This window comes from Saimiri boliviensis, chromosome 12 (genome assembly GCF_048565385.1).
Source record: "Saimiri boliviensis isolate mSaiBol1 chromosome 12, mSaiBol1.pri, whole genome shotgun sequence".
Classification (NCBI taxonomy): Eukaryota; Metazoa; Chordata; class Mammalia; order Primates; family Cebidae; genus Saimiri; species Saimiri boliviensis.
The window spans coordinates 77,022,034-77,035,370 of record NC_133460.1 but is presented as its reverse complement, the minus strand read 5'-3'; the positions used below and the strand labels follow the sequence as shown (position 1 = coordinate 77,035,370).

The 13,337-nt window shown below is 38.9% G+C and overlaps 1 protein-coding gene and 1 pseudogene across 7 annotated transcripts in view; one reads left to right on the top strand and one right to left on the bottom strand.

The window, feature by feature from the left end:
- Positions 1–13,337, top strand: part of CPEB3 (cytoplasmic polyadenylation element binding protein 3) — a 247,140-nt gene that overhangs the window by 138,931 nt on the left and 94,872 nt on the right. For all 7 annotated transcript variants that reach the window (XM_074382575.1, XM_074382576.1, XM_039465097.2 and 4 more), the window contains 2 exons: positions 4,352–4,519; positions 7,131–7,220. In XM_074382575.1, coding sequence (XP_074238676.1) covers positions 4,352–4,519; positions 7,131–7,220 — 258 coding nt within the window. The remainder of the gene's footprint in view (positions 1–4,351; positions 4,520–7,130; positions 7,221–13,337) is intronic.
- LOC104650506 (eukaryotic initiation factor 4A-I-like) lies at positions 11,427–12,213 on the bottom strand (annotated as a pseudogene).

The following is a 13,337-nucleotide window of genomic DNA, read 5'->3' as shown; positions in this document are numbered from 1 at the left end:
TTCTTTGCCAAAATACTCTGAGCTGTGGGTATGTTGGCCATACAGAAAATTATTTTTGTTTCAGAATGTCTTCAGCATCTGCTTCTCTCTTTCATTGTTCTGGTTCAGCACTTCCTTATCTCTCCTTTGGCTGGTCACAGATTTCTTCAGACTCTCATCTCTCCCTGAGTTCAAAATGTTGATGGGCGTAATAGAAGTTACGGTAGGATTTTGGATAGAGGACTAACATGGCCATAGGTATCTTACAGAAGTCATTCTGACAGGACAGAAAATGGATTAGGTGAGAATATCATGGTCTCTATGGAGTTAGTGTAGTTCAAAAAAAAAAAAAAAAAAAAAAAAGCCAGTATTAGGGCCAAGCACAGTGGCTCCCACCTGTAATCCCAGCACTTTGGGACGCCGAGGCAGGCCAATCACTTGAGGTTGGGAGCTGGAGACCAGCCTGGCCAACACTATGAAACACTCTCTCTACTAAAAATAGAAAAATAAACTGGGTGTGGTGACACACTCCTATAATCTCAACTACCAGGGAGGCTGAGGCAACAGAAAAATAAGCTGGGTGTGGTGCCACATGCCTATAATCCCAGCTACTGGGATGGCTGAGAAAGGAGAATCCCTTGAACCTGGGAGGCGGAGGTTCTAATTCTAATTTAATATTAGAATAAATATTAAATTCAAAAAGTGGGAAAATAATTTTCTATTTTGTAATATAGAACTTTAAGCTTGAGCAAATAAAAGCAATAGGAAAGGTCTCAATTTTCTAGGACATGGTTACATCTCTTGCCATTCTCACTTCTGTGTATTGTGTTTCATCATAGATTTGCAGTGACATGCCTTTGCACATACTGTTTTCCTTTCCTGGATGCTGCCTCACATTTAACATTTTTGGTGTGCTTTTTATGTGACCTAATTAGGGCAGGAAGATACAGTGGTGAACAAGATTAAATAGAGTTTACAATTTAATAGGGTTAGGGAAAGAGATACATAATAAAAACCCACCCAAATGGTATAAGGGTTGTTGGGGAAATTGTTAGAAAGAAGTACAGGGGGCTGTCTATGGGTAGAAAAGGGGATCTACCCTAATCTAAAGGCTTAGGAAAGTTCAACTTGAGGAAACTTTTCAGCTGAGACCTGAAGAATTAATAGGAATTAATTAGGAAATTGGAGAGTTGAAAAGGGTATGTTTGTTTTAGGTAGAGGGAACACATTGTCCTTAGGGTCTGGAGCAAGGAGGAATAATCAGGAAATACGAAAGACATCTGTGTGACTGGCGGTTAGTGAGCAAGAGGGAGAGGCAGCAACTGCGATGAAGAGGTGTGCGGAGGCCTTGTAGTTCACAGTTACGTTTTTGCACTTTATCAGAAAGCAGTGGAAAGTCATTGAGAGCTTTTGAGGATAGGGTGAGGAGTATGCTTATATGCTCAAATTAATGTTTGAAAACTGCCTTTGGCTGTTATGTGGAGAAAGCATTGTGGGGTATGAGGTAGAAGTCAGTAGACTAAACAGACTAGTCTGCTTGAGTTGGTAGGACTTAGTGCGAGATGGATTTGACATGGAGTATAAGAGACGGAGATGTCAAGGGTGAGTTCTAGGTTTCTGGATTGAATCCAATGTGGATAATCAGCATTTTTATTGAGATTTTAGGGAATACTAGAGAAGGAGCAATTTCGGAGGGAAAGATCAAGAGCTGTTTTGACAGTACTTGCTCTGTGGCTTTTTGTTCTTTACCTCAGAATCTCCCACTCTGACAAGATTCTGCTCAAACTTGCCGTCCTGTAAAAATACTCTAAGAGCCTCTTCTCGCCATTCTCCAGGAGGGGAGTAAATTGTGCTGTGTCACTTGGTAAAGTCTTCTCTTAGTATTTCTTTCTCTGTTTTATAATTATTTATGTACTTGCCTGCCTCTCCCACCAGACTGTGATTCATGTGTTCGGTGTCACTGAAATGTGGGTGAATATTTTCTAAAGTGTTTTCCACTGAGTTTTGTATGGTAAAGAATTCCTTTAACATCTGGGTAATGCTGGAGTAAGTTAATTTTTTTTTTTTTTTGAGACAGGGTCTGTCTCACTCTGTCACCCAGGCTGGTGTGCAGTGGTACAGTCTGAGCTCACTGCAACCTCTACCTCCTGGATTCAAGAGATCCTCCCACCTCAGCCTCCCCAGTAGCTGGGACTACAGATGTGTGTCACCATGCCCACCTAATTTTTGTATTTTTTGTAGACAGGGTTTCACCATGTTGCCCAGGATGGTCTTGAACTCCTGGACTCAAGTGATCTGCCAGCCTTGGCCTTCCAAAGTGCTGGGACTGCAGGCGTGAGCCAACATGCCTGGCCAGTTAATGTTTCTTTACTGTAGAACTTTTTGTAGCCTTTTATTTTCTGAGGTGGAAAGGAATAAAGTATTAATTATTTTCCCAGATTATTTTGCTTTCCCTTCCCCAGCTCTTGTTTTCTGAGTATATAATGTTACTAGTGTTGAAGGTGAGAGGGAGAGTTAGGAACTTTCAGTGGGAAATGCTGATTTGCACATATGCCTGACACTGAGTAGGCATGTAATTCACTGAGTGTGGGTTATGGAATAAAGTGAACCTGTCAGCTGTAGGAGAACATCTCTGGATGTCTTTGGAAAGCTCTTTTTGCCTATGGTTGCTGCAAATCTATTTCTTTTACTGCCAGTGATCAAAACAAACATCAAGGGACAAAGATTTACTGTCTATTGTTTGTTGCTGCCACCAAAATCTGGTGACAGATTTTGTTCTGTTTCTTTGTAGCTAAGCTGGGAAAAACTGAACAAAAAATTCTTTGGTCTTTTTATTTAACTCCTAACGTTAAAACAGTGTCTTTCTTACACTACCTGCGTTGTTCACAAAATAGCCACAGTTATATTTATAACTTTAACTTTTTTGTAAATACATGTTCAGTATTTTTCTAAGCCCTTTTTATATTCTGTTTTCAATAGTTGGCTGTTGTGACACAAAACCTAGGTTTCAGGGAAATACAGATAGGATAGACTAAATGGAGAAAACACTGCCTTTTTTTTTTTTTTAAGAGTATATGAATTTATTTTAGAGGGGAATTTTCCTTTTATCCCCCAAAAAGTTAGAGTGCTCTAATGGTTCATTTTTAGAGTGGAACCTAGTGGGAAGTTTTACTAGGAAGTCACTGACTCAAACAGGAAATAGATTTGATTTTAAATTTAGATTTTATTTTGTAATGCCAAGTGGCATTATTGTGTTATATTTACTCCTGGTAAATTTACTGCTGAGTCTAACTGCTGGTATCTTTCTTTTAGTCATGTGGACTGGGTAGGTACTTTTGCTCTACAAACTTTATTTGGCTATAAAATTAACAATGAAAATAATTTTTTTCATTTATTTTCATATATTTTTTGAGTGGCATAAAATATAGCGTAGATTAGTAGGGTTAAGGGTTTCCTAATCACCTCTACATTTCTACTCTCACATCTTAAGTTACATGTTTTCATTTACTTACCCTGTCCTTTATTATTGCATATGTTTATTTCCCAATTAGAGTAGCTTGGAATGATAAGGAAAACTTGATGATCTTTAGTTCTGCTCTTAGAAAAGAAGTTATCAGCCTCTATCACCAGTTTCACCTGATTCCCTTGGCTGTCAGGACCATTCTTTAGAACTAAACCTCTGAGATAACCATAAAGAGCAGATAAAAATCTGTGGATAGAGATTGCTTCATTTATTTTAAGAAATTACTAAAGGAAAAATAGCTGCTGAATATACTCCTAGTAGCTGTGATAGAGACTGAATAAGTAAAATGCAGCGATTTAGCAAGGAAACCACTGCAATTTTGATGCTTCCTCTTTTTTTTTTTTTTTTTTTTTAACCGAGTTTCACTCTTGTCGCTTAGGCTGGAGTGCAGTGGTGCAGTCTTGGCTCACTGCAATCTCTAACTCCCGGGTTCAAGCAGTTCTCCCGCGTCAGCCTCCTGAGTAGCTAGGATTGCAGGCGTGTATCACCACGCCCGGCTAAGTTTTATATTTTTAGTAGAGACAGGGTTTTGCCCTGTTGACCACTCCTGACCTCAGGTGATGTACCCACCTTGGCCTCCCAAAGTGTTGGGATTACGGGCGTCAGCCACCATGCCCCACCGGTGTTTCTTTAGATAGTAATCTGGTCATCCCAAGGATGTGCATATCCTTATACAAAAATGATAAAAAATGTATCTAGACCTGGCAATCTTCAGTCCTGGTAATCTTGGAAAAGCCATAGCTCAGGACACATTTTTCGAATGCTTCTTTCTGTACTTCCGGCTTCTAATAGAGCATTTATTGTCCTAGAAAATCATTTTAATTATAGAAACTCCCACATTTGTTTCAGGTCGATCTTCTCTCTTTCCCTTTGAAGATGCCTTCCTGGACGACAGCCACGGCGATCAGGCCTTGTCATCTGGCTTAAGTTCTCCCACTCGCTGTCAAAATGGGGAACGAGTAGAACGCTACTCTAGAAAGGTGTTTGTTGGAGGCCTTCCTCCTGATATTGATGAAGGTACTATGCATTCATTAATGATTTTACAAAAGGCTGAGTTTGTTCTTTGTGTTGTCTGATCCTGCCTCTTCTCTCCAAGTAAATTTTAGGACATTTATATCTTAGCGTATAGGAGGTGAGACTATTTGGTAGATTAGAAAGTAGTAGTATTACCAGTTATTGTACTAAGTACTTCATGTTACATTATCTCATTTAATCCTCATCGCTATCTTATGTGGATATCCTATCATCTCCATTTTATAGATAAGAAAACTGAGGATCAGAGAGAAATAATTTGTTCAGGGTTACATAGCTGATGATGTAGTTACAACTCAAATTCAATTAGATTCCAGAGCTTTTGCTCATGTCCACCACACCAAATAATTTCACATTTTAATATAAATACTGGCCAGTGCAGTGGCTCATGCTTGTAATCTCAGTACTTTGGCAGGCCAAGTAGCAGGATTGCTTGAGTCTAGGGCTTCAAGACCAGCCTAGGCAACATAGCAAGACCCTGTCTCTACAAAATAAAAAGATTATCTGGCTATGGTGGTGCATGCCTGTACTCTGAGCTACTCAGGAGACTGAGGTGAGAGATCACTTGAGCCCAGGAGTTTGAGGTTACAGTTAGCTATGATCACACCACTGAACTCCAGCCTGGGTGACAGAGTGAGACCTTGTTTCATAATAAACAAATAAAAACAAATACCTATTAACAAAAAGCATAATTCCCCTCTTTAAAAGAATGGAGATGAATTCGAGTTTTTCTTAATAATGTTTTTTAGATGCTGTCAGTCTAAAAGTGAGTGTTCACTTATGCCTAAAGGCAGTTTATTTTAGCACACAGTAAATTGTCAATAAATATTTGTTGAAAGGATGAATGGAATAAAATTGTGACAGAGTTAACTTAAGCAAAAAACAACTAGTTCCAGCAGGCTTTGGGTCGGATATAAAAATATTGTCTGATATTCTTACAGTATTGTTTTTCTAGCATTATTCTGGCTGTGACACACTTCTAGTTACTCATGATTTCCTTTTTTCATGATAAGAGGAGAAAAGTCTCAAAAAGTAGTTTTATTTTAGACTAGACTAACTACATTAAAGTTATACATAGCTGAACACTTATTTTCCTCCAAATTGTTCTTTTATTCATGTGAATCTCATCTATTGATTAGATTTCTTTAAGACAACTTTTTTTTTTTTTTTTTTTTTTTGACACAGAGTTTTGCTCTTGTTACCCAGGCTGGAGTGCAATGGCGCGATCTCGGCTTACCACCTCTTCCGCCTCCTGAGTTCAGGCAATTCTCCTGCCTCAGCCTCCTGAGTAGCTGGGATTACAGGCACGAGCCACCATGCCCAGCTAATTTTTTTGTATTTTTAGTAGAGACAGGGTTTCACCTTGTTGACCAGGATGGTCTCGATCTCTTGACCTCGTGATCCACCCGCCTCGGCCTCCCAAAGTGCTGGAATTACAGGCTTGAGCCACCGCGCCCAGCCTAAGACAATTTTTAAGATCATGGCTGAGAGTGTGGTACCCTAAACCTGAGTAGGAGCCAAATATAACCTCTGCTTTGAGTCAGATTTCAGAAGGAAAAGATAAATGTATTGATCTATAATTTTTGATATATTTTCTATATAGGGTGTGTAGTATGTAGGTATTAAAGAAAGAGATCATTGACTTTCAACATTTTCTTATCAATTGTATGATAAGAAACTATTGAAAGGGGCAATTGTTGCCCTTACTCCTCACCAAAAGAGTCATATCGAGGCCAGGCATGGTGGCTCACACCTGTAATCCAAGCACTTTGGAGGCCAAGGCAGGCGGATCACCTGAGGTCGTGAGTTCAAGACCAGCCTGACCAACATGGTGAAACCCTGTCTTTATTTAAAAAAAAAAAAATCATATCTATTTCTAAAATAATCTTAGAGGTTCCATACAAGTGAAACCATATTTTAAATATTTTAAATATTTTCTGTACCTTTTCTTCTAAAATCAGAGAACATTCCTGTTTTTAGAATCTTTCTATTTGACATAGAAGTCACCTTAGTTAATATGAGATGTTTTTCTTCCAAATTCTTTATGTCAAGTTTATTGGCAGTGAAAGGAGATGAATTATAGTTAGAAACACGCTTTGCATGGTTAAAAGTGAATAACCAAATGTATACTTAAGCAATGGTATTTCACTTACAGAAGCAGGTTTCACTTCTGTAAAAATGCTTTAGAAAATCACCTTCAAAACATTTTTTAGGCCGGGCGCGGTGGCTCAAGCCTGTAATCCCAGCACTTTGGGAGGCCGAGGCGGGTGGATCACGAGGTCAAGAGATCGAGACCATCCTGGTCAACATGGTGAAACCCCGTCTTTACTAAAAATACAAAAAATTAGCTGGGCATGGTGGCGCGTGCCTGTAATCCCAGCTACTCAGGAGGCTGAGGCAGGAGAATTGCCTGAACCCAGGAGGCGGAGGTTGCGGTGAGCCGAGATCACGCCATTGCACTCCAGCCTGGGTAACGAGCGAAACTCTGTCTCCCAAAAAAAAAAAAAACATTTTTTAAACTAAAAAGACATGTTTTGTGCTCTTCTGATTGCAATTATTTTTTCTCTTTTGCTAAGATTCTTTCTTTGTTTTGTAGATGAGATCACTGCCAGCTTTCGCAGGTTTGGACCTCTCGTGGTAGACTGGCCTCACAAAGCTGAAAGCAAGTCATATTTTCCTCCTAAAGGTAATGCTCTTAAAATGTCTTCACTGCCTGTCTGTTGGAGAGGTAGCATGACAGTTCAATAAAAGGCAGCCTTTTAACTCTTGAAATAGATGTTGATTTTTTTCTTCCAATTAGGAAAACATTTTAATGTCGATCATCCTTTTGTATATTGTGTTTCCACTTAGGGACTCTTCCCCTGAAGCACACTGATTGTTTCATGGCACCGATTTTATTAACAGTGAGACCCTGGGAGTCTGTTATGGATGAGCCTCCTGCTAATTTTCTTTATTTTGAAAGAAAAGATCTAGGTTTTTGAAGAATGTCAGCAATGATAAAGGAAAAGATTATTTAGGGTCAGATTTTATTTGCATTCCATAGCCCTGTGGTTTTATAGATCTTATAAATCCTAAACCTGGGAAACCTAGTGGCTAAAGAATGGCGTCTTACAAAATGATCTTTATCTACTTCTGTATCTTAAGTGACTTAGCCTGTTTGGAAGTGGAGGGCAAAAATAAAAATAAAAATAAACCAAAAAATTCCACAAAAGAAGTGGAGGGCAAGCTAGCACAAGACTCTTCGTATGACCCTGCTTCCCTTATTTTGGGGAGGCTCATTTGGTAATTTATGAGGGCATGAAAATATATTGCTTTGTATAGAGTTTATCATTTCTGCAAAATCTAGGGAACTTTTCTGGAGCTATTTACTTTGGGTGTGTTCCTAGATTTATATAGAAGAATGTTTTGAGGCTGGGCGAGGTGACGCATGCCTGTAATCCCAACACTTTGGGAGGCTGAGGCGGGCTGATCACCTGAGATCAGGAGTTCGAGACCAGCCTGGCCAACATGGTAAAACCCCATCTCTACCAAAAATACAAAAATTAACTGGTCATGGTATGGTGGCAGGCACCTGTAATCCCAGCTACTTGGGAGGCTGAAGAAGGAGAATCGCTTGAACCCAGGAGACAGAGGTTGCAGTGAGCCACTGCACTCCAGCCTGGGTGACAAATGCAAAACTCCGTCTCAATCAATCAATCAATCAGTCAATAAATAAATAAATAAATAAAGTTTTGGGTTAAAGATTTTGTTTGTGTTACATTCTGTAGATATGTTTCAAGGATATGTTTCATTTCAGAAAAATGGCTTTTTGATACGTATTATTGTGTAATATTACTCAGCACAAAAAATGTGGAGTGAAAATACTTGTCCTTCCTGTGCCTTGTAGAGGAATCAAATTATAGCTTAACCTGAGGAAGGCAAGTGGCTTCCTTTTATGTCCAGTTTATTAGGTTTCTTTGTCAGTTATACTTCTATCAGTCTCACTCTCTATATAACCTGTAAAATAAGTTACTTAATATAGAGGGCTCTTATTTGTTCTTAATATTCTTTTGCTAATTCCCCCAAATTTATAAGTTAAAAAATTAAGCTTATAGTAATCAGAAATATCATGCTGATTGTTTCAGTGAAAGAGTATGTTCGTCACACTGTGGTACATGTATTATACTATGTAAAGATACATGTATGAAATATTTTTCTAGTGATGCTAGTTATTTGATGCATCAGGGCAGTTTTTTTTTTTTTTTCAGTGAGTGAATGTGTTCACCACATTGTGGTGTAGGTAACATACTCTGTAAAATGACATGTATAAAATATTTTTCTGAGAGTGATGGTTATGAAAAAATGGCCGGGCACTGTGGTTTATGCCTGTAATGCCAGAACTTTGGGAGGCTGAGGTGTGCGGATCATGAAATCAGGAGTTCAAGACCAGCCTGGCCAATATGGTGAAACGTGTCTGTCTATTAAACATACAAAAATTAGCTGGGCATGGTGATGCATGCCTTTAGTCCCAGCTACTCAGGAGGCTGAGGCAGGAGAATCGCTTGAACCTGGGTGGCGGAGGTTGCAGTGAGCTGAGATCACATCATTGCACTCCAGCCTCGATGACAGAGTGAGACTCCATCTCAAAGAAAAAAAAGGACAAAAAAATGCTGAAAAAGTCATAAAAATAATTCTGAGATAAAAACCCTCAGCTGATCACTGTAAAAAGTAAATATGAAGATAAACATGTATGTGGTCATGTTTAAAGGAAATTATCCCAAATCTACCTCTACTTGAGATAATCACTGTATACATTTTGCTAAATATCCTTCCAAAATCTTTTTTTCTGAAATATCTTTGTAAATATATACATTTATGTGAAATTTTGAATTTCATATAAACGAGATCAGACTATATATGCTGCTTTATAACCTACATTTCTCTCCCTAGCAATATTAACATCTTTCTGTAATAAACCTGCATTATCCTTAATGACCTTTGTTTATTTAATAAAGCCTATTGGTGGCATGTAAGTTGCTTCCAATGATTTCTTTCATAAATCCTGCTTTAGTGAATATCTTTGTGCCTTCATCTTTTTGCCCTTTTATAATTACCTCTTTGAGTGAATTTCTAGAAGCCCAAATTACATGTTCATGCAGATTGCCCAAATGCACTGAGAAGATTCATATACATTTATGTTCTCATTGATAGTACCAAATTTGCAAAACTATGTATATTTTTTGAGACAGGATCTCACTGTTGCCCAGGCTGAAATGCAATGACACAATCTTGGCTCACTGCAACCTCTCCCTCTAGGGCTCAAGTGATCCTCCCACCTTAGCCTCCCAAGTAACTGGGACCACAGTGTGCACCACCATGCCCAGCTAATTTTTGTATTTTTGGCAGAGATGGGGTTTTGCCATGTTGCCCAGACTGGTCTTGAACTCTTGAGCTGAAGCAATCTGCCAACCTCAGCCTCCTAAAATGCTAGGATTACAGGCATGAGAGTCACCATGCCTGGCCCAAAACTAAGATTTGTTAAGGGTCTGGGGAAACGGCTTTTTCAACGTTTGTCAATCTAATGGCTAAAAATGACACCTTTTTTTTTTTTTTTCGTTTTTCTTTAAAAATTTTTTTTTTTAATTTTACACATCTCCTTGAATTATTTTTATTTATTTATTTTTATTTTTGCATTTTTCTCTTTAGTGGCCATTTGATTTTCTTATCTTGCTAACTATATACTTCATCCATTTTGATTTGGGGATATTTGTCTTTTGTAAAGACTCCTTTTTAATTTTTATTTTTTACAGGCACCTAGTAGATATGTATTAATGTATTTATGGAGTACATGAGATATTTTGATATAGGCATACAGTGTGTAATAATCACATCAGGGTTAATGGGGTATTCATCTCAGGCATTTATCATTTATTTATATTACAGACATTCCAATTATACTTTAGTTATTTAAAAATATACAGTAGATTGTTGTTGACTGTAGCCACCCTCTTGTACTATCAAAGACTAGATCTTATTTATTCCATCTGTTTTGTACCCATTAACCATGCCAACCCGCTTTTACCTCCCCCACACCTTCTTTCCAGCCTCTGGTAACTTACATCATCTTATTCTCTGTCATCATGAATTCAGTTGTTTTGATTTTTAGCTCCCACAAATGCATGAGGCAATGGAAAGTTTGTCTTTCTGTGCCTGGTTTATTTTGCTTAACATAATGTCCTCGAGTTCCATCCATGCTGTTGCAGATGACAGGACTCTTTTTTTATGGCTGAATACTATTCCACTGTGTATATGTACCACATATTCTTTATCCGTTCATCTGTTAACAAATGAGTAAAGGTTGTTTCCTAATTCTGGCTATTGTGAATGGTGCTGCAATAAACATGGGAGTGCAGATATCTTTTCAATGTACTCATTTCCTTTCTTTGGGGTATATACCTAACAGTATAATTGATGGATCACATGGCAGCTCTATTTTTAGTTTTTTGGGGAACCTCCATACTGTTCTTCATAGTGGCTATACTAATTTACATTCCCACCAACAGCATACAAGGGTCCCTTTCCTCCACATCCTCTCCAGCATTTGTTATTGCCTTTCTTTTGGATTTTAACTGTGATGAGATGATATCACATTGTAGTTTTCATTTGCCTTTCTCTGATGATCAGTAATAATGAACACCTTATCATATATCTGTTTGCCATTCGTATGTCTTCTTTCGAGAAAGACCTCTTCAGATCTTTTACTTACTTTTTTCTTTGCCTCAAAAAGTGACATTTATTCAAAGAAAGAAAGTGACAAGAGGTCCATCCCTTGGCTCCCTTTCCTTCTCCCTCCTGCTCTTCCTCAGTTTTCTAATATTGAATCCTGGCTGGGACTAGGTAGCAGTATAGCCACTCAGATGAGGTCAACAACATTGAGGGCCATCTCCTCAATGAAGGTCTTGTAGAAGGTCTCAGTTTATTAAAGAGTACTCTTGTCTTCTTCTGTCACCATGTTAATAGCCACACCCTTGTGGTCAAACCATCCACCTTGACTGATTCTGTAGATACAATTTTTCCTATTGGTGGGAAGGTTATTGTTGATTAACTAAAGAAACTTGCTGCACATAAATGCCTCTGGCTGCAGGTCAGTGGTTATCAATACCCTGTTAGAGCCAGAACAAAACTCCCTCATGATCACATTTCATTCCTTTGGTCCATATCTCCATGCATGGCAGAGATGGTGAAATCCCAAGCATGCATCTTCTCAGCCAATCCACCTTCTTTCCAGTGTTGATGAAGATGACTGCCTGGGTGACAGTCAGGGTTTCATACAAGTCACACAGTGTACTCAGCTTCCACTCCTCATGTTCCACATTGATGTAGAATTGGTGGATACCCTCCAGGGTCAACTCTTTCTTCTTAACAGGAATCCAAACGGGGTCCATCATGAATTTTTTGATCACCTCAAGCACATCAGAAAGCCTTGTGGCTAACAGCAAAACCACCTGGATGTTGCTGTTGAGCTTTTGGAACATGTCATAGGTCAGGTCCTTTAATCCATGGCTTAACATTTCATTAGCTTCATCCAGTACAAACATCTTGATGTATTTGGGAGACAGGTATCTCTGAGTGAGCATATCAGACACGTGGCCAGGGGTACCCACGATGATATAGGGAAGTTCCATCTGCAGTTTCTGCATTTCAGCACGTGCATTGGTGCCCCCAATAAAGGCATGACAGGAGGCACCCATGTAGTCTCCTAGTGTCAGGACCAGCTTCTCTGTCTTCTGAGCCAATTATCAAGTGGGTGCTAGGACCAAGGCCTGGGTAGCATTTAGATCTAATTCACTCTCCTGCAGAATTGATATGCAAAGGTGGCCATTTTCCCAGTCCGAGATAGGGCTTGAGTGATCACATCATAACACCTGATATAAGGAGAATAGCTCATTGCTGGTTGGTAGAGGACTTCTAAGAACCATAGGTGTAGATGCCATGGAGGAGGGATTCCCAGAGGCTTATGTCATCAAAGCTATCAACAATCTCATTCCAGTTACTCTCAATGATGCCTTCAGGCTCCATCCCATTGGGACCATTGTCTCTGTATTGGAAATCCTCATTCTCAGATATGATCCTTAGAAACGCTCTTTTGCCCATTTTTAAATTGGATTATTAGATTTTTTTCCCTATTGAGTTGTTTGAGCTCCTTATGTATTGTTACTAATCTCTTGTTAGATTGACAGTTTGTAACTATTTTCTCCCATCCTCTGGGTTGTCTCTGTACTTTGTTGACTGTTTCCTTTGCTGTGCAGAAGCTTTTTAACTTGATGTGATCCCATTTGTCTATTTTTGCTTTGGTCACCTTTGCTTGTGCCAGACCAACTTTGCCATTTCCCCATTTTTTTTTTTTTTTTTTTTTTTTTTTTTTTAGAGAGAGTCTTGCTCTGTTGCCCAGGTTGGAGTGCAGTGGCCTTGGTTCATTGCAACCTCTGTTTCCTGGATTCAGGTGGTTCTCCTGCCTCAGCCTTTTGAGTAGCTGGGATTACAGGCATGCACCACCATGCCCAGCTAATTTTTGTATTTTTAGTAGAGACAGGGTTTCACCATGTTGGTCAGGCTGGTCTTGAACTCCTGACTTTGTGATCTGCCTGCCTTGGCCTCCCAAAGTGCTAGGATTACAGGCATGAGCCACTGCACCCAGACTTTTTTTTTTTTTAAAGTATTTCCTTTAGTAGTTTCAGAGTTTGAGATCTTACTTAATTTGAAGATTTTAATTCATTTTGATTTTTTTTTTATATGGAAAGAGATAGGGGTCTAGTTTGATTCT